We start from the raw sequence: 22,210 nt of genomic DNA, 5'->3' as shown, positions 1-22,210 counted from the left end.
ATGGATGAATGTGAAAGTATGCGTCTTAAGTCCAGTGTGGACATAAAATTGCTTTGGGGTAGAAGTGGAAGTACTTGTTGAAGCCGTACCATGTAGAAATGTTCTGACAGTATGTACAAATTTAATGTCCTTAGATCCAAAATTGGTCTTTTGGAGCTGTCCTTTTTTGTGGCTCACAAAGTACAGAGAGTAAACACCTGAGCCTTGGTACTGTAACTGAACTGGTTCTGTAGCTCCTTTTGGTAAAAGAGTTCTACCTCTTGTTTGAGGAGCTGCAGGTTGTCTGGTGAGAGCTTGTGGGTGTGAGGGAATATTAGGATTACTGGTGAGCTCCAGGCAATAACGATGTCAGATAATGTTTAGCACCCATTTGTCTGAATGTTATGAATTGCCAAATGGGGAGAAATTGTTGAAGTCAACCCAATCAGAAGGAAGTGTAGGAAAGTCACTGTTTATTGGGGGAAGAGGAGTTACACGTTGGCGTGCTCTTACCCCTACCTTTGAAATGGTTTCCTTTGTACCCTCCAATGTAGAAGTCTCTAGAGGAAGAGGGTTGAATGTTGGATTTATATGAGGATGCATTAGGGTCTGAGGATGTCGTTTTGGACCCTTCCCTATAAAATGAGCAGAAAAAGGAGCATCTGCTTGATGGAGACTGAAGCGCTCCCATAGATTTCGCCATGTCTGTGTCTTTTTTATCTTTTCTAAAGCCTCATCAAATTAAGGTCCGAAAAGATGTTGCTTGTCAAAGAGGGTATTTAAAATAGATTGCTGGACCTCTGGTTTAAAACCTGAAATCCTAAGCCAGGCAGGTCGACGTAAGAGAATACGATATACGTTTTCATTCTTGGACTAGCTTTTGTGCCTTTTTCTTGTGCTCTTCTGGGAGGTATTGAAGTATGCCTTCTATCAAGTGTGCCCTGTTATACCTAGCTAGTAGGCCCTGTGTGTTGGCAATGTGCGAGTGGTTAGCGACTTGAGCAGCCACCCTTTTACTGGATGCGTCAATTAATTTAGACTCTTTATCCGGGGGAGGTGCATCCCCAGAGTTCTATGAGCTTGCTTTCTTACGAGAATTAGAAATTACTAGTGAATCTAAAGGTAGCTGTCCTGTAATAAAAACAGGATCAGATGGTGGTGGTGTGTATATTTGTCAAACCAGGGTGTTAAAATACGGGTACAAACAGGGTCCTTAAAAATCTCATCTGGATGCCTCATTATGCCTTTCAACATAGGGAGACTGATTAGTCCTATGTGAAGACCCTAGTGTCTCAAATAAAAAGTTGTCTTCCAAAGACTCTTTGTAAAGTTTATTTCCATGATAAGCTGCTGCCCTTGAAATCAGCCCTTGATTAGATAAGTTATCATATGGAGGTGATGGTTTTGCAGTATAAATTTGGATTTACTGTGGGTGGATCAATATTAAAATCATCCCATGGATTTGTTGGTAAAGGAACATTGTCAACCTCATCATAATCATCATCTCCTAAATCAGGCTGTGTATGAGTAGACCCCTGTGGTGCTATGTATAATGAATTTGAGGATGGCAGCTGTGGTAATGGTGAAGATGGTGTAGGTGGAGGGGATGGCCAAGTAAGGTGGATAGGATTTGTAGCAAAGTCCTTTTCCTTCTTAAAAGGAATATTATACCCAGTGTCCTCTGAACTAACTTTCCTTTTTGAGTGACTTTTGTCTAAAATGTGTCCAGCTTTTTCTGTTTTGGGTCTAATCTGTCCTTCACGACATCTAATAACGGTTCCTGGGGATCTTGTTTTGATTTCAGCACCGAAGGTTTCGGTGCCGAACCTTACTTGTCCCTTTTATCCTTCAAAGCTGAAGATTTCGGCTTCGAACCAGATTTGTCTTTTGGAGTGGAACGTTTCGGACCCAAACACTGTCTCGATTCGATCACGAGCCGGAAGGATTGACTATTTGTTTCAGTGCCAGGCCCAAGGGCGGGGTGTCAGAAACATAGCCCCGGTGCCGACCAAGGCCCGAATGCAGAGGTTGTGCCAAAGTCCTACGTTTAGTGTTAGAGAGATTATGAGGCGAGGGGGGCTTTAGTACTCACGGCACCCTGTCCTGGTGGAATGTCATCTGACTCCAATTGGATTTCTAAGTTTGAATCCGATTCTGGTATCGAGACGGCCCCCTCTTTTTCTGCAGCAGTAGCTTGTTCCTGTTCGGATTTTTCTGCGAAGATATCTAAAGTATGTGGAGTGCGTAGGCTCAGCATTTCTCGTTATCGAGCCCGCCGATCCCACCGATCCCGAAGAATTTTTCAATCATAATGACCGACAAACCTCACAGTCTTCTTCCTTGTGCTTCAGTGAGAGGCACAAGTTTGAGACTTGTTGGCAGTCGGTGCGAGGGTACTGCAAGTGGCACCGAGGACAGAATTGAAACCGAGTCCGTTTCATCGGCAGAAGGACGCCCACGATGTTCAACAGAAGATGGAAACTTTACTGATCTAATCAACACGGGGAGAGAGAAAAACGTGCACGAAAACAATATTGTCGAGGGTACAGTGGATTGCGCACCGAGGGGAAGCAGCAATACACGTCTGAACCAGATGTTGGAAAGAAAACAATCTAATAATGGGGCTGATTCCCTTTCGCAAAATCACCGAAAGGAGGAGTCATTTTACCTAGTGACTGAGAAAGACTTCTTTGAAGAGGAAAACACTTGCAAACATCAGGACTCAACACGAAGTGGCAGGAGTGCATCTACAGCACACATGCCTTGAACACAGGAGTTCCAATGGACTCGTGGACTGAAAAATATATTCGTAAACCACATAAGACATCCTTTAAACATACCCCTATATGCCAGAAATATGGAGGCCAAGGACCCATGTTATGGGGACAAAATGGACCTTTTACAGGCGAATGCCAGTATACAGTTTACTACAGGAAAACAGGGAAATAGCCGGACATGCCAGAAAAGAACAACATGACATAGCTTGGGATGGTGGTTGCCAGTTGCATGTTTTGGCTGTCCTTCTAATCTTATAACACAGGTCTGGTGTTGACAACACCTGAAACACGTGCTAACCCCACAGTGAGCTCACATAACTGTCCAACGGGCGGGGCGGGGGGGGATTGGGGGAGACTGTTCCAAGAAGCGCAGAACCACAGAGTACAACAAATTTAAATAGTCACATGAACAACTTTTGCTCAATCAAGGAGTTTATGTCCCAGTGACTTATGGGCTTCAGAGAATGTGATCATTAAATATATTATGTATGTTTGTGGTATTTCTATAGCGCAATCCAACCCAATAGGCAGCGGGGCACCATACAGGGTCAAAGACCAGCATAAAGTCAAGGAGGAATAGGAGAGGTGGCATGATTGTGGACTGTTAATGCATTGTGACTGTGTTCTTTAAAGAGGCTCATCTTCAGCTCTTACCTAAATTGGAGCTGTGTGGGGCAGCCCTAAAGGATACGAGGATTGTGTTCCAGATCCTGGATCATAAGATTTAAGTGTTAATCCTAATCACATTTTTAAGCCCAAAAGAAAGGATTTCACTAACAGGTTATAATATTCACACTCAAAAGTAGAAGGCAGAAGATGGCATATTATGTTCTGGGATTTGTAGAGCGGATGGCTGTCCCAGCAAAGGGACATCCCATCGCTACAGCCAGGAATGCGGATGCAAAAGAAACTGCTAGATCAACAGAAAAGCCAGGCCTTTATGGCCTTTCTTAAAGACAGGAGGTTGGTGGTGTTTCTGATAGAGAGAGTCAGAGTTCTAGATAGCGGGTGCAAGCACCTTTAAAGAGCGGACCCCTGCTCTGGCTCTAAAGAATTGCATGGCATGTCAATCTGCAACACAAACACTGACAATATATAGCAAGGTTACATTTTAAACATATTGAATTAAGCAAATAGATGGTCAGTTGGAAAATATACTTTTGACCTTACCCGCTTATCTAATGTCCTTTCTCTTACAAAGCCAAGTAGCTGATCATTTACTAAGGAAAGATCTCTCTTCCCTGCAGTTATAATGGTAACAATGACATCATGTCGTATGGCTTCTTCAGGATCATGGGACCGAACCTTTAAGAATTCTGTAAAAATGTCAAATGTTTCACGATTATTGATCTAAGACCATTAAATTTGGTCAATCATTACAATTTCAAAAAAGCTTATCATCCTGGTCTATTTTTTATAGACAAAAATGACTGCAACAGTTATCAAAGACTAAATGAATTGTTTCCATTGTGATATTCTTGTTCTCTGGATCAGTTAAGACAAGTCTTATATGTAAATGGGTCCCAATTAAATAATGAAAACAGGTAAAAAGAAATTGACATAGCAATTCGAATTAAGAATGACGAGAGCATGAGACAGGACGGCACAACAGCAAGGCCTAAACAATATGACCCATAACAGTCTATGACACAATTAAACTTTAGTACACACAAATGGTTTCTAGTGAAGACAATCACAATTTTGTTAACTTACCAGTCAAATCTCTTGCTAAATCTGGATGGTTCATTAAGCAATGACTGGCAAACTTCACACACTCTAATCTCACAGGGACATGAATATCATTGAACCTGAATGAAAAACATGCAAAAATTAATCCACAATATTCCACAACAGTCCACAAGAATAGAGGAGTTTGACTGTTTCAAAAACTTTTTTTTACAGAATGAAAAAAGACAAAAACAAAATACAATATAATTACTATAAAGTGGCATAAGAAAGCAATGCAGGTTTCTAATTTATTGCTAACCTGCCACTGTGGAAAGTCACCAGTAGCACAATGCCGCCTTACTCCCCCGCCTTCCGATGAATCAGCCGGCTTGTTTGACTTTCACTTTGTCTTTTTGGTTCTCCTGAATTACTTTCTCCCTTGCCGGTCTTTCCTGACCGGATATTCATTCCAACCCCATTCTACTCTTCCCCTCTTCTGTCTATACCCCATAGGATGTGTGTATTTGTTAGGCTATGCTCTAGTAACTCATGTTACTGTTTAACATTGTTTTTATTCTCTATGTCATTCTGGGTTCCTGTAACTGACGTAATTTTGTAACTTGCTAATCCTCATGTAAAGCGCTCCGATACCTCCAGGTCTAGCCAGCCCTATATAATACTTTGCAAATAAATAAATGTGTCCCTACCATTTTGCCAGAGTAGGTACAATTGAAGTAGATCAATGCTCACAGTCCCCAACATTATTGGGGAGGGGCAAAAAAGAGAATCTGAATCTTTGAATCACATGAGAATCTTTGGGAGCTTAACTATCCACAAAGCAATCTGTAAATGAGTTGAAACAACCATGTACATCCTGGAGGAGCATTTCTTGCAAGTGGATTGTGGACAGGGTCAAGAGTCAAAGTTCGAACTGTCATACACGCAACAGATCTGAATGGAACAAAAAAAACACTGTGATAGAACCAATGTAGAAAATAGACGTAACTTAAGAACGGTCTGTGCAAAACAGCAAAACGTTGGCTTGTTGTGCAGAAGGGTTTTATGATGCCAATGTGACACAGGAGTACTTCTAAATACTAAGTTATATGAAGAGGGCTCTGCTGTGGGCTAATAGAGTCGTTTTACCAATATAAAATAATGACACAACCTTAGGTAAGAAGTTTGAGTGTGTATTGTGCTGAAAAAGTTTTTCTAGCTGGAGCGGAGAAACTTTCATCCGAACCCAGTGGCGGAAAAAAATAATCTAAGGATGGAGCCGATGCCCATGCGCAGTATTGTCCAAGGGAAGAGTCACCTATATCGTGACTACAAAGACTTCTCCAAGAAGACAACAACCTGCAATCATCCGAGCCCAACACAAGGTGGCGATCTAATGCATAGTGTACGATCTGCAGCTCATATGCCTCAAACACATTCTTACACCATTTGTATACCTCACACATGAGGAATCAAAAACACGTGCCATAACCATCTCAACATCCTGCAGCCCTAGGTTATTATTCAACGTACTTAACCATTCTTCAAGCAAGATACACCTGAAGTAACTGTACAAACTTTGTACCCATCATCTTTCCACCACACATCTGTAGTCTCCTGTCCATCTATGGAATCACATTCCATTCAAGATAAACAATCTGCTGCTTTGTTATAAATTCCTCGAATGCATTGAACTTCAAAATGAAAGTCCTGCAAAGCAATTATCCACCTACAGACACAAGACAACATTACATCCAAACCTTTCCTTGCAAAGAACTCCTTAAATTACTTGTGATCAGAATGGACAATAAAATTGCATCCCTATAAAATTGCTTTCATTTGAAAATAGCCCAAAACACAGCCAATGCCTCTTTTTTGATAGTGGTGTGCCTGGTTTCTGCCTCCCTAAGACTCCTTGAAGCAAAAGCATTAACTTCTTGACCATCTTGAATATATTAGAACACAGGCCCCAAACCCTTAAGATTGACATAGGTAGTTAAAGGACACAACAAACCTGGAAAAAGTCAACTGGGAGCCTGGCTTAAATCAAGCAATTAATGTTAACCAAAACCTCTTCTTACAATCTTCACACCAATAGAGCACTGTACCTGTCCTCAAAAGTTTCCTGATGACAAACGTTTTACTTGCAAAGTCTGAAATACATTTTGAATAAAGCTCTGCCATGCCCAAAAACACATGCACTTCTTGCTTCCTAGTAGAACGTTATTGACCAGTTTTTCCATTAGACGCACCCCCTCTTTAAAGTTCACATGCCTTAAATATTTCAGTTCCCCACACCCTAATTTGTATTTGTTAATCAAAGTAATTAATGCCTTTGTGATTGAAAATATTCAAAACTTGCTTAATAGCAGTCATGTGGTTGCCAAGCGAATCCCTGTAAATAAGATCATCTTGAAAAAACTTTAAATTGGGCAAATATCTTAACAAACTCCTCATCAGCCTTTGAAAGATTGCTGCAGCTAAGCACAAACCAAAAGGCAAATATCTTGATCTTTAAAAACCAAAAGGTGTCAAATCTTTTGTGTCTTCCCTCAGTTTAACCTGGCGATATGCAGAGCTAAGATCCAAACTAGTAAAATATCTTGGTTACCCAACAAACTAATTATTTCAGTAATATTGGGTAATCATATGCAACCCGCTCATTGAGTTGTTTCAGATCACCACACAATCTAATGTCTCCGTTGGATTGAAGATACTACAACCAAGGGTGACAGCCAGTATGTGGCCTTTACAGGATCAATAATTTTTTCTTAACAAAGACGCACCAATTCCTGGTTTACTTTGTCCTGAGAGCAAAAGGTACATTTCTGACTTAACAGCACACTGGAGGATACATTAGGCTTAAGACACACATGATGCACATAACCTTTGATGCACCCAATGTCATTAGAAAATACATCTGGAAAAGGATGCTACGACATCTGTGTATGGCATCACAGAGAATTCCCTTTGTGTACCAACACCTGAGGAGAAGAATTTGGATCTGGATAAGGAGTAGTTTCTGTCCTGTAACTCCAGTTCTGTAGTAGGGGTATCTCTGTTATAGTCATAATCTAGTGAATAGTCCCGCTCAAGTCCTTGCACCCCGGCAATCAAACATAATCTCTTAAGTTGTCAAATCATGCAGAAACTGCAAAGACACTTAAGAGAATTTAAAGAAAAATAATGCAGCCTATATCCACAGGCTCCATTGTCCAGTACTTCAACTAGAAATTCCACCAAACAACACCACACACAACACACAACACGAGCCTGTCCAGTTTCTACCATAGAGAAACTTGCCTCCACCAGTAAAAGACTCTGGAATGAGAGAGAGGAAGGCATGGACAGACAAGCTAAAAAAGTACAGGGATAGTCAATAGCTACCACCAAGTAGAGAAGTTCATTCCAAACAAAGAGCAGTCATACAGTGGAGGTTGCAAGCAGAGTGCCACAAGAAGAACCCTGAGGCACCAACGAGACAGTCGGTTGCCATTTGTCTTCATTGGGTCCTTTTTGGAAAGTAGTGATTGGAAATAGTTCGGGCCGTGGACCTGGCATGAAACAGGTTTATTTGCGGGGAGTCACCGGGTGCTAAATCCCCGAGCGTGAAGAGTTTCCCCCAGCCGCAAGCCCATGCAGCGCTGTAGAAACCACAAGCATACTTATATCCCTCACATATAGGAGGAGAAACACTTGGAATTCCCAGTGTCCTGATTACACGAAAGGTCGTAATCTTTTTTAGATACTTTGTCTATCTCAGGTGGCAGTGAGGCCTTAGCGTGCTTCACCCACATGAAGTAGTTACGTATGGTCCTGATGAATGCTGAGCCAAGTTTGGGCTCGTATTAGCAGAAACATGTCGACCTATATTGTTTTGTGTTTAGGACTGGGTGGTTCAAATTAACTTAACCACTTTCCAGTCCGTTTTTCTTTTCTTTTTCTCACTAAGAATTTTAACGAAGTTAGAGCTACCCCCTTAATAAAATATTCACTTTTGGGGAGTAGTCCATACTTCTTTTAAGTTTTCCAATCACTACTTTCCAAAAGGGATCCAATGAAGACATTCTTTGTTTGGAATGAACTGCTCTACTTGGTGGTAGCTATTGACTATCCCTGTACTTTTTTAGTCACTTTTTTGTTGATTCGGAATTATTACTCCTAAGGGAGGGATGTAAGAGTGGCCTTACGAGCCCTTTCTCTCCTGTTGATTGTATACATGGACAGACAAGCCCCACAGGCTGCCATTATGTGGCTTAAATAGGATACTGTGCCTTTAAGAGAACTTTCCAGAACTTTCTCCCAGTATCCCAGAATGCATAGCAGGTCCCTCTTACTTTCAGTTCTTTTTGAAGGCGTAGCACGCCAGACCTGTAGCATTCCTTACATGAAGAATTATCTCCACCGGGGAGGAGGGAGGGCGCTTATGACTATAACAGAGATACCCCTACTACAGAACTGGAGTTACAGGACAGAAACTGCTTCTTCTGTAGTAGGGGATCTCTGTGTATAGTCATAATCTAGTGAATAGAATGGCAAGCCCATCCCCACACCAAAGCGGCGGTGGAGAAAAAAATTAACACCACTATTGTGCGAACAAATTCCGCAGCGAAGCCTGTCCACCCTGAGCATCTGCCCTGGCATCAGTGTCCAGACAGTAATGCTTAGCAAAGGTATGAACCGACTTCCAAGTGGCTGCTTTGCAGATTTCAGCAATCGGCACGTTACGGAGCAAGGCGGTCGTGGCAGCTTTGCCCCTGGTGGAATGAGCCTTAGGCTTACCTCCTAAGGTCTTATTAGCTTTTTGGTAACACAATTGTATGCAGGACACAATCCACCTAGAAATGGACTGCTTAGAGGTAGCAAGACCCGTCCTGACTGATCCATAATTGATAAACAACTGGTCAGACCTACGAATATCTTTGGTTTTATCCAGATAAAATTTCAACACCCTCGTAACATCCAGGGAATGGAGAGACCTTTCCGCTTGAGACGATGGATTCTGAAATAACGTAGGCAAAGTTATGGTGTGGTTGACATGAAAATCAGAAATAACCTTGGAAAGAAATTTAGGGTGAGTACGCATAACAACATTAGCAGCATGAAATACAGAATAAGGTTCTTGGCAACACAACGCCTGAATTTCACTCACCCTGCGGGCCGATGTAATGGCCACAAGGAACGCCGCCTTCCAGGACAGGTGCTGCAACAAAGCCTTATGAATAGGTTCAAAAGGCTCCTTCATCAACCTGGCAGCACCACATTCAGTTCCCATGAAGGCGAAGGAAGCCTGACAGGAGGGAATACTTTCTTCAAGCCTTCCAAAAAATCTTTGATCACAGGGATCTGGAAGAAGGAAGTCTGTGAAGGGCATTTCCTGTAGGCAGTCAATGCAGCGAGATGAACCTTAATGGAATGAACATTAAGTCCAGACTGCGCCAAATGTAGAAGGTAAGGAAGGATGACATCTTCCTTGCACGTCGTCGGGTCATGGTTCTTAGACTGGCACCAGATACAGAACCTCTTCCACTTGTAAGCATAAGAAGCCCGAGTGGAAAGTCTCTTAGACTCCTTCAGTATGTCCATGCAATCATCGGGCAGATTCAAATGGCCATATTGCACTATCTCAGGAGCCATGCCGCCAAACTCAAAGACGAGAGGTTGGGGTGTAACATTTGTCCCCCGAACTTTGTGAGAATGTCCGGCCTGCACGGCAGCCGAATGTGAGGAAGGAGAGACCGGTGAAGCAGATCCGTGAACCACCACTGTCTGGGCCATTCCGGGGCAATGAGTATCATCCGAGCCCTGGACCGGGCCAGCTTGATGAGCACCCCCGGAATCAAGGGAATGGGCGGAAAAGCGTACAGAAAGCTGTTCGACCAGTTGATCCATAACGCATTCCCCAGCATCCCCTGCTGGTAGTACCTGGATCGAAGTCTCGGCATTTGCTGTTTTCGGGGGTGGCGAACAGATCTACGTCTGGAGTTCCCCACCTTGCGAAGACCTCTCCTAGTACTTCGTCGTTTATGACCCATTCGTGGTTTTCCTGAACCGGTCTGCTCAGTGCGTCCGCCTGAACATTCTGCACACCTGGCAGATGGGTAGCCGTTATCGTCAGTCCTCTGGCCAGAAGCCAGTGCCAGATCTTCTGCGCCTCCTGCGACAGAGTGCATGATCTCGAGCCCCCCTGCTTGTTGAGGTAATACATTGTGGTGGTATTGTCCGTCTGTACAAGCAGAGAGGTGGTCTGAAAGGACGGAAGAAAGGCCTTCAGTGCCAAGTGAACAGCTCTGAGTTCCAGGAAATTGATGTGATACGTGGCCTCCATCGGCGACCACGTTCCTTGAATCTGTAGGTTTCCGGAGTGCGCTCCCCACCCCTGGAGAGAAGCATCCGTCACGACAGTCTGCGTGGGAATGTCCTTGTGGAAGGGAACCCCTCTGAGGAGATTCTCTGCTGAACACCACCACTTCAGAGACTGAAGAGCATGCAGAGACAGCCGTATCTTGTCATCCCAAGATCCTTTCCTCTGATCCCACTGGTCTTCCAAGCACTCCTGCAGCGGTCTCAGGTGCAGCCGTGCGTGTGGCGTCAGGAAGATACAAGAGGCCATCGATCCCAGTTGAGAAGACACCGTCCTCACTGTTGTAGATGGAGTGGTCTTAAGAGCCTGAGCCTTCCGAAGGAGTGATAATCGTCGCTCTTCCGAAGGAGACACGCTTGCTGACAGCGTATTGATGGAGGCTCCCAAGTACTGTATGCATTGGACCGGAGTCGGGACAGACTTGGACATGTTGATGTGCAACCCCAGCTTGTTCAAGAGAACGCACGTCTTCTGGAAGTGTGCTCGCGCTTCCGAGAAGGAGGATGCCTTAATCAACCCATCGTCCAGGTATGGGTAGACAAACACCTTGTTCTTCCGTAGGTGTGCTGCTACCACCGCAAAGCATTGAGAATGTTCTCGGCGCAGACTTTAGTCCGAATGGGAGTACTGTGTATTGATAATGATTGGCGCCGACTTGGAACCGCAGGAACTTCCTGTGTTTGTGTGCAATGGGCACGTGGAAGTACGCATCCTGTAGGTCTATAGCACATAGCCAGTCTCCCTGTTGCAACTGAGGATAAATCTGATGCAACGACAGCATGCGAGACTTTTCCCTGCGAATCCATCTGTTTGCCTGTCGCAAGTCCAGAATGGGCCTGAACTCGTTCTTGTCCTTCTTGCGAACCAGGAAGAACTGGGAGAACAGACCTCTTCCTCTCTGAGACAGAGGTACGTCTTCTATCGCCCTTTTCCTTAACAGGATATCTGCCTCCGCCTGAAGCTCGCGCAGTTGAAACTGCGAGCTGACCGGTGGAACTGCTGGAGGCGGGCTGGTGAACCGAAGACTGTATCCATTGCAAACAACATTCAGCACCCACTTGTCCTGAGTAATTTTTCTCCACTCTGCCACAAAAAATTGAACGCTTCCCCCCACCGGAGTGGGTAACAGATCCGGGGGAAGTAAGTGCTCAGGGCCTAGACCCGGCCGGGCCTTTGGTCGCTGGAGCAGACTGTTGGCCTCCTCTGCCCTTCTGGCGTTTCTGGAACGGCTTACGGAACTGTTGATGTTGCTGCGACTGTCCCGAAGGTTGGCCACGTCCTCTGCCCTGCCCACCGAACCGCCGTTGGAATGGGCGGTACGATTTCTTCGCTTCTTTGGGCTTCTCCAGGCCCACAGCCATGAGCGTTTCGGCCTCCGCCTTCATGCGGGCCATTTTGTCATCCGCATGTTTCCCAAAAAGGGTCTCGCCAGAGAATGGAAGGTTGGCTACCCTTTGCTGTGCGTCCGGTTTTAGTGACGTCAGGCGTAACGTCGCTGGTTAACCCCATGGCAAAAACCATGTGCCGCTAATAGGGATGAGTCTGCTGCAGCGCTGATAATCTGATTCACTACCAGCATCCCTTCGTTCAGCACTTCCTGGAAGTCTTCCCGCTTCTCGCGAGGCAAGTGTTCCGCAAACTGCTGGAGGGAGTCCCAGAGGGCGCGGTCGTAGCGTCCCAACAGAGCTGTGGCACTCGCAGCCTTCATAGAGGTCGCCTATGTTCCACATACTTTCCTTCCAGCTGAATCCATTCATCTAGACTCTTTATCCGGGGGAACCGTGGATGACAGGGTGGTGGCATGTTGTTTGCGGGCCGCCGTCACAATCACAGAATCCGGAGGAGGTTCCGCCCTTAGAAAGGCCGGGTCCGAATCGGGAGCCCGGTATTTTTTCAGCAATCTCGATGGGGCCGCCTTAGTCACCGCAGGGGTGAGGAAAAGGTCCATGGCCGGTTCCTCCAGGCCCGGCACCAGAGGCAGCAGTGGACGAGACAGGTGTTTCTGGTGCAGTGTCTCGAAAATGACTCAAAAGAACATCATGGAACGCCACCAGGTCCATGCGGTGGAAGCGGTGGTAGTGGTCGTCCTGGCGGAAGTGGAGGGTTGGTGGGAGGGTCCTCCTTAGGTACAGGAGGAGGGGGCGACCTAGGCCGAGTTGGTGTATACACCACCGAGTACACCGAGCCCGGGGACTCCTTCGGCGAAGGGGACTGCAACACAGCCCCTTCAGCAGGTGATCGCTTTCTCTTGCGTCCTCCACTAGATCCAGCCTGACTTCTGGCGCCAGAACTCCTCCTGCGCCGTTTAGGAGAGTTGGAGCGACTCCTAGACGCTGATCTCTTCCTTCTCGACGCTGAGCGTCGCTTTTCCGGCATCGAACGTCGCCTCCGCGACTCTGGCGTCGAACACCGCCTCCGCGACTTCGACCTCTTCTTCCTCGACGTCGAACGCCGCCTCCGCGATGTCGACCGTTCCATTCTCGAGGTCCTCGACGTCGAGGAGCCCCTCGACGCCGACCGTTGTCTCAACGGCGACCGGCGGTGTCGCCTCGACAGCGAGCGCCGATGCCTGTCGCTCCGTCTTCGACGTCGATAGGTCGACGTCGACGATGAAGATGCAGTCGACGGTGGTTTCGACGGTGGCCTATCCAGGCCCTTCTACGTCGAATCTTCACGCCGTCTCGACCCGGAGCCCCGGGGGGATGGGGAACACACCATCGTCATCCCTCTCGACGTCATCATCGATGCAATCGACTCCGACGGAGACCGGGACTGTTTGCTGGCCTTCCTGCCTCTGGGGAGCCCCCCAGAGGCCTCAGCAGCGGCAGAGGGAAGCTTCCCAGCCTCCCCAGACCCACCTGCAGCCATCTCTCTTCAAGGCCTTGAAGCCTAATCCTTAGCCTGTCCCTCAGGGTCCTTGCTGAAAGTTGCTGGCAGATGTCACAGTCTTCAGGGACATGTGTGTCAGGGAGACAGACGATGCAGACGTCGTGTGGATCACTCTTGGCCTTCTTCCTTCCACCGGCTGGGCATTTGTCGAAAAGACCAGGCATTTTAGAGCCCTAAAAAGCCTGAACCAACACACACGAGAGAAGAGAAGCACCAAGAAATATATACTCAAACACTTTTATCCAAAAAAGTGACAAAAATCCAATAAACCCTTGAAACAAGGGAGAGCTCAATGCCAGGGTCCTGTTAGCAGGAGCCGTAAAAAAGAACTGAAAGTAAGAGGGACCTGCTATGCATTCTGGGATACTGGGAGAAAGTTCTGGAAAGTTCTCTTAAAGGCACAGTTTCCTATTTGAGCCACATAATGGCAGCCTATGGGGCTTGTCTGTCCGTCCATGCCTTCCTCTCTATCATTCCAGAGTCTTTTACTGGTGGAGGCAAGTTTCTCTATGGTAGAAACTGGGCAGGCTGTGTTGTGTGTGGTGTTTGGTGGAATTTCTAGTTGAAGTACTGGACAGTGTAGCCTGTGGATATAGGCTGCATTATTTGTCTTTAAATTCTCTGAAGTGTCTTTGCAGTTTCTGCATGATTTGACAACTTAAGAGATTATTTTTGATTGCCGGGGTCCACGCACATGGGCGGGACTATTCACTAGATCATGACTATACACAGAGATCCCCTACTACAGAAATGTCTAATCATTTCTGATATAATTAACTCAAAACGGTATCCCCAACCCCCTTAACAGGTATATACATTTTCCATTAGCATGATTTCCCTTGAATGCAATGTTAGCTTCAAAATACCCCAATGGATCAATGGGTTTGCCACCATAACTAGATAGAACACATCAGGTTCTCAGTTGGTAACCTTACATTTGAATTGAGAATCATAATCCTGATCAGATATCTATATCTTCTATCTTCTATACTACTATTATAAAGAGAGAACTGGGAACCTTTGAGGCGGGTAAACTCGGGAACTCGCCAATCCAAATACCCGATACATCATTGTAATTGTCAGGGTCTGCAGATGGACAAAAGCTATATAAAATAAAAAAAATACGTTCTTTAAAAAAAAAGTAGTCCCTTGGAAGTAGCGCCGGCCGCAACGTGCATGCCGACATCAGGAGCGCAGGGAGGAGCGGCGGACAGGCGGGGAGGAGCGGAGGACAGGCGGGGAGGAGCGGAGGACAGGCGGGGAGGAGCGGAGGACAGGCGGGGAGGAGCGGAGGACAGGCGGGGAGGAGCGGAGGACAGGCGGGGAGGAGCGGAGGACAGGCGGGGAGGAGCGGAGGACAGGCGGGGAGGAGCGGAGGACAGGCGGGGAGGAGCGGAGGACAGGCGGGGAGGAGCGGAGGACAGGCGGGGAGGAGCGACGGACAGGCGGGGAGGAGCGGCGGACAGGCGGGGAGGAGCGGCGGACAGGCGGGGAGGAGCGGCGGACAGGCGGGGAGGAGCGGCGGACAGGCGGGGAGGAGCGGCGGACAGGCGGGGAGGAGCGGTGAACTCAGGAGCACGGGGAGGAGCGGCAGCTGAGGTAGGTGAAGCAGCAGCGGGTGAACTCCGGGGAACCCACGGACAACGTCGGGGCGAGCGGGGGCCCTGAAGCCTGATTGTTCCCGGACAACGTCGGGACGGGCTGCTAGTTGGATTTGGTTCACTTGAGTGGCGTCATGTATAAATAATGATGGACTCTGGAGCTCGTTTATCTCTGAGGGATGTTCACAGGAGATCATGGCACCGTTACTAGATTCTGAATTTTTGAAAAGAACCACTTCCTCCATTCCAAAAGATATTTCATTAACCCTCCCTCCAGATGGAGGATTTTTACAACACTTGGCAAAATATCCTTTTTCCCCCACGTTTTAAGATTATTACTAGCTGGACACTCTTTCCAATTAGCTAAATGATTTGGATTTCAGAAGCTAAAACAATGCATTCTCCACTTTGGCTTTTTGTTTCGTCGTCTATGCAGAAGAACTTTCCAACATCGGGATCGGGTGCCTCAGTTCCTTCCGGCGTCAATGCCAGTGGCTCTTTGAAGTCACCATGGCTTTAGTCTTCGCAGAAAGCATTGAGCTGGCTTTCGCAGTCTCCCTCCCAAGCATTTGATCCTCTCTCGAGGTTGGAGCAGGTTTCAAGGGTGTGCCTGTATCTGTGCCCCTTGACTTGGGCCCGGGTGACTCCTTGGGCTTCACGCTACCTTTCGGAGTCAATGATTTAGGCACCATTGCCAGCTGCTTTGAGAGACAGCTCTACAGCTCAACTGTTTCTCGGCTCGCATCTTTCCTGTGACTCTTGGCAGTTTTAGCTCTCAACGATCTTCTTTATCTCTGGCTCTTCTCCTTGGTCCTCCTCTGATTCCAAGATGTTTTCAACATAGCTTGAGTGGCCCAGGTCCTATAAGGACTCCTGCTTTCTCTGCAGAGATGCCATCAAATTGTATGCCCACCTATGCTTCTGCCTTGCCCTGATGGTCTTGGGCAAGAACTCTGCGCTCGCCACTTAATACTCTGCACTATGGTCCTTAGGAAAGCAGAGGTTACAGACTTAGTGTGTGTCCTTCTGTGCGTACTTGTGAGGGCACTTGTGAGGGCACTTGGAGCATAATTTAAAGGGGTACGCTCCATGCCCCTTCCTCATTTTCCAACCACGTAGTCTTGTTACTTTGGTCTTTTCAACTCGGTATTCCTCTGTTGCTCGTGGCGTTCTCTCGGTGTTCTCTTCCGATCAGTCATCAATCCTCTTACCTCAATGATGATTTTCAGTGAAAAAACTGTTTTACTTCCTGCAATGCGCTCTTTCTCTACTCAGGAGCTATCCTTTAGTCTTCTAGATCCAACAGATGAAAAAATTATCTGAAGATGGCATCTGAATCGAGGGATTTTCGGGGCATCCGTCCAACGTCACACAAGAAGGGGTTTAAACCCAAATGGTTGTCGCTGTCCCCAAAAAATCAAGAGATTAAGGAGACTTTTCTAGACCGGATCACTATTTGGCGTAATAATTCACAGCACATGAATCCAGAAAAGATTCATCTTGCAAAACAACAGTGTTATTAAAAGGCTGTATGTTCATGCCAGGAGTGGCACAATCCACAACAGAGGCCACCATAAGTAATGATATTCTAGGAGGTCTAATGAAGTGCTGCAAATATCGACAACAGGTATTAGTAGCTTCCAGAAACCACAAAATGCAGTAAGGCCCAAGGGCAGTTTGCTTTTCCAATACTACCAATTGGAATAAAGATACCTTAGGGTGGGTTGGAGAGGTGCTGCCAAAGGTCAACTGTCTGAACTAACCCTCCTCTCTGTTGTGCTGAAGAAGCCTCATACTTGAGGAAGCATACTTAAGAAGAAGTCTTTCATTCCGTAGGAGCTAAAGGTCCCCATCCTGTGTCTGAGCTATCAACCATTCCACACTGGTTGGGCTGTGGGGACTTGTGAATGAGGCTGTAGCTTGCTACATGGTATGCTGTGCATGAAGTCAGTGCTGCTTGACTTCAGTCCTACTGCAGAGTTAAGTCTACTTCCTTACTGCTCTTAGCTTACAGTGGTGGCTGAGTTGTATTTCCGGGATATGACCCAAACGGTTTAACCGCCACCAAATTACTCCGGGGGTTCAGGCAGCTGGCAGATTCAGCAGGACAAGTACCTGCAGCTGTTTTAAAGACCCGGTTTGTTGGCACTGGCGCCTGGATTGTCCTGCATGGCCCCACCCTAGTGCCACAAGGAAAAGAGTGAAATGCCAGCAAACAGCACCCGGGGATGCTATATTGGAGCGAACAGATCTGGTTAAGTGGAACGCTTGGTGTGGGCAATTATTAGTGGTGGGAAAGGGGCACCTTATGAGGTCTGATACATCTAAATATAACAAAAGACTAGTCAAAGGAAGTTAGAGGATCATTAACTGATGAGCCAAGTGGCTTTAAGGCTGATCCAAAGTGGAGATTAACCCAGTTGTACTGCTTACACCCCAAGAATATGTCAGTTATGCAAGAGATTAGAGTACAGCTAAAGTAATAGTGAGAATAGAGCAAGGTATTCTTGCTCAAGACCCATCAGGCTCAAATAGGCAAGACACTACCAGAAGCGGTTATCTTTTCCCTAATAGTACAACCAGGGTGGATAGACTTATGTGACATGAAGAGGGAGATACCAAGGGATCGATGCCCGCTTTATCCCGCCTTCTCATCACTTGATCATACTACTGCAGAAAGGGTTTATCTATAGCAAGGTCTAGTAGGGTCCTGCAACACACTGACTCAGCATATACAAATTAAAGTCACCATAGATTACATCCTTAAAGATGACCACTTTAAGCTCTCCTGGTTAAAAACAGAAAAATAAATCTTTGAAGAACAACATTTAAAAGCAAAGAGGGTGCAAAGTAGGGATTAGGCATTGTGATAGCCGTTCTATGACTGATCTAATGCCCAAAATTGAGTATTTTTGTATTGCCAATAACTCTGGCGCCACTTGACAAATCTTGACAAAATGTTCACAAAACTTAACTTTTTTGGCTCAGCTGCTGTGTTGAAACTTTAGGTGTGGTCCGTCAAGCAGGGGCAGAGAAAAAAAGGGGGGTACCAAAACGTGTGGTGCCCATGTTATGTCTAAGGAGATTTTCCATCTTTTGAACATGACTACAGCCTGAACCGCTAAACGGAACTACACCAAATTTGACAGAAAGCTAGCTGTTGATCCAGAGAGCGTGCTTTTTGTGATTTGGTGTAAATTCGTCCATAGTTTCAGAGATATTTAAGTTTAAAAAATGTAGATATTTGGGAGCCCAACATCCTGCTGAAACCCTACTGAAATTGGATTGGCTGCCAACACTTCAATCAGGAAGTGTTGGCAACCATCTTGGGACTCGGCTTAAAGCTCGTCCCACATAAAAAATAATGAGAAGGGGTTAGGATAGGAATACCCGCACCCCCTAAATATGGAGATGGGGACCCACCCGTTGGGGTTTAGTAACATTTTAATATTTTTTTCCCTGCAAATTCATGGGTGGATCCTTGGATCCACAGCAAACAAAATCTGCAGAGTGGTGGAGAAGGGGGGCATGACCTCCGAACATCTCTCAGCAATCCCACTATGTGGGACTTACGGGAGGTAACAGGAAGGGTAGTTGGGCCCTAAGGAAGTCCATAAAGAGGAGGTCCGGAAAAGAAATCAGAGTGTGTACCGAAGCAGAAATGGAGTCACAAGAAATTATGGATCAGAGGTGGCAATCAACCTGAGCACCTTAAGTTTGACTAAGATAGAAGAGCAAATATTAGCACTTGGGTTATTGTACTGCCCAGAAACATCACTGAACTACAGCCAAACCAGAATCTATTTATTTACATTTCTCAGGACTCGGAAACTCTTAAAATAGACCAGTGAAAGTAGCAATAAGATCAAGACCTGTGGAACCAGGAGATGCGCAAAATCACAGGATATCAGATTTGGAGTTGATAAAAAATTTAAATGAGCTTGAAAATGACTGAACTGGAACCCAATCAGAGGCCGAAGTTGGAGGGATCAACCGGGCACGGAGTACCCCTACTTCTTTAATTCTATAGATTCAGTTCCCATCTTTTTAATTTTAAACATGCGTCCCGGGATAGCTGAAATAGCCAAGGCCTACAGATGAGTCTCAGCATTCGTGGCCGCTCTGGACAAGTGGGTGGGCAGAGAAGGAATAGGACTCTTGTCTTTTCCTTCTTGCCCAGAGAAGACAAGGACAGTGTCCACTTCTGCTCTGCTGTTGGCAGCTCCCCCTCGCTTTCCTCTTATTCCCTCTGTCTAGCTCCTCCTCACTCTGAAAACTGACTTCAAAAAAGGGTTCTCATCCTCTTTCCTCCTTGTATTTGTTCCCACATAAAACCAAAAGCAACACTTTTGCTGGAAATGGCATCTTTTTCTGACATTTTTCTATTCAAAAGTGCAGCCTCGGAAATAAAGGGTTCAAAATATGAAAAATAAATAAATAAATAAAAAAAGCAAGTCAAGGTGGTCACAAATTGGCCAGATAGATTTTATTTACCCCCTAACGCATTAGCACCACTTTACAGAGTTTATCAGTGAAGCAGTACTTTTGTTTTCTTTTTGGTCTTTGAACAGCATTGTTTTTCCTGTGTGGGGAGGTGCAACAATCCTGGAGGTACTGCAATACCTGGCTGGTTTGGGTGGATTGGGAAACAAAATGTGTACAGCGGCTCTGTGTTCACAGATGTGGTCTTTTTAAACCATACTGCTTACGTTGTATTAGGATATAAGCAATGGACATTTAAATGAGCCCCTTCTGGGCCCTGTAGTACGGTCCTTAACTTTTCCTGCAAAAGCACTCACTAATTTTTAAATAGTGAGTGTCAAAGCGGTAAAGTAACCATGTACATTTCAAATTATTTACTTAATCTTGCATTCTCTATGGGTGTTTGCTTTTTCCAGGATGTTGTTACTTTGTTTTTTAGGCAGCATATTTCTCTTGCCTTGTGTGTAATTTGAATTCAGTCGCATCCAGGTAGTTTATAGCAGGGCACAATCGGGTTGTAGCTAAAGGCAGTGAGAGTTACTCAATGGGGCAGTATAGTGTTCAGTAGGAGAGAGGATGTAGCACTATGGTCAGAGCGGTCAAATTTGGAACTGGGGAACCAGGTTTAGCCTTCATGACCAGTCCCCCAGAACACTCTCCTGAGGGAGCACATTCCCATGCTAGACCTTAGAAGGCAACGCAAGACCATAGAAGCCTTGGTGTCTTCGTACCAGCAGGTGGACACTAGCTGTGGCAAGTTTGGGTTCACCTTGAAGCCCTGTTTACCACAATCAATACTGAAGTTCACATCCACTTTTGCGGGCTGGCTTATGAAGCAGCACACCCTAGAGCAACAGTGACTGTCACGGAGGTCCCAGGACCCTTGAGAAGGGCCGGCTCTAGGGCGGTGTGACCACACCAGGCACTGACTTTGGGTGGGGGCTTGTGTTTTCAAGTACATTATGGATTTAAAAGCACTTGCTACCTCCTTCCTGGCCTCCAACAGTTTTCGGCAACAATAAAAATGTCATAACTCAGTTTTAATTAGTTTTGACTAATGGAAGGTAGTGCAGAGGGTTAATGTGTCTGCTGCAAAGAACATGTACCATGCAGATCACCAACTGCACATATTGTAAATGGGTTACTGCTTTTGTCAGAGATCCTTTTCTTACTTGCAGGTTTTAGGTTCAAATCCAAATAAAGAACAGTGAGCTATTAAATTTCATCGAAGAGCTGGATGCAAACTGCAAGGTATAAACTAGAGCGCTATGGTTCCACCTTCCCCAAGTCTTTCATTATCATAATGTTGTAAAAACAGTTCATTTGGATAGAGACGAATTTTGATTATTAAAGAGAACCCCCCAACCATGGTATAACGTTTTAAATTCAGAGTTTTTATTTTTCCAGACCGCTCACTATTAAACTATACTGCCTACTAGTATGGCTGTCATATGACTCCTACACCTTGCAGTCTTTTGTCTTATGTAATATGTCCTATACAGTGATTAACACACGTATAATTGATTTTTTTCGGTGTAATGTGTGAGATGTAAAGTGCTCTGAAACACTACACTGGTATGAGTAGCGCTGTAAATCTATTAAATGCGTAAAAGAGTGTGTTTATGGAGACTTGAGGGGCACTGAAAGGGTGGTAACGAGGCAATCTGTGGCGGAGGTAGTAACGGGGGCCACCAACAAGAATTGTTGCACAGGGCGCCAACAGCACTAAAGTCGGCCCTGCTCTTGAGGCCAGTCCGCCTCACCCGTTTGTACCACCAGTAGCCTTGTTCCAGCAGTAGTAGCTGCAACTCACCAGGCTGCAATGCAGAATTTGCAGGAACACCAAACTAAGTTTGCAAACTTCACAGTCTCTCTGGCGTGGTTGATTAAACCTGAGATTAGAGGGTCACCGATCACGAAGCCCAGACAGACACAGGTGAACTAATGTGTAACCCTGAAGAAATCAACAATCTGTTCCGCATATATTATGAGAAGTTATACACCGACCCAGAGTTGGTCTCTCGCTCCAGTATCAAGTATTTTTTAAGCACGCTGCCGCCTCGGAAGGTGGATGGGCAAGCACAAGAGGATCTGGGGGGCCCAGTGACCCTGCAGGAAGTCCAGGGGGCCATTGGGGACATGGGATCTGGAAAAACGCCAGAGCCGGACGGACTCCAGGAAGAATTTTACGTAAGATACATGGACCAGCTGGTGCCATGACTAGTGACCCTGTACGCGGAATCCCTGCGCATTGGGAATCTCCCCGATTCCACTCAGAGCACATTGGAGATTCCCCTCCCCAAGATCAAAGAGATAAGCACCCCTGTTACAGAGTAAAGACCACATTCTATGCTCAACTTAGACTTCAAGATTCTTAGCAAAATACTGGCATCCAGACTGATCCCGCACATGCAAACCCTCATACACTCAGACCAAAATGGCTTCATCCCTTC

The 22,210-nt window shown here is 45.9% G+C and overlaps 1 protein-coding gene across 2 annotated transcripts in view; it reads right to left on the bottom strand.

The window, feature by feature from the left end:
• PDS5A (PDS5 cohesin associated factor A) overlaps positions 1 to 22,210 on the bottom strand; it is a 1,517,933-nt gene that overhangs the window by 1,281,630 nt on the left and 214,093 nt on the right. For both annotated transcript variants that reach the window (XM_086963962.1, XM_086963961.1), the window contains exons 10-11: positions 4,470 to 4,564; positions 3,927 to 4,072 (exon numbers count right to left, since the gene is read on the bottom strand). In XM_086963962.1, coding sequence (XP_086820088.1) covers positions 3,927 to 4,072; positions 4,470 to 4,564 — 241 coding nt within the window. The remainder of the gene's footprint in view (positions 1 to 3,926; positions 4,073 to 4,469; positions 4,565 to 22,210) is intronic.

Source organism: Lissotriton vulgaris, chromosome 3_2 (genome assembly GCF_964263255.1).
Source record: "Lissotriton vulgaris chromosome 3_2, aLisVul1.2, whole genome shotgun sequence".
Classification (NCBI taxonomy): domain Eukaryota; kingdom Metazoa; phylum Chordata; class Amphibia; order Caudata; family Salamandridae; genus Lissotriton; species Lissotriton vulgaris.
The sequence above is the reverse complement of the archived record's forward strand: the minus strand, read 5'-3'. Positions and strand labels throughout refer to the sequence as shown.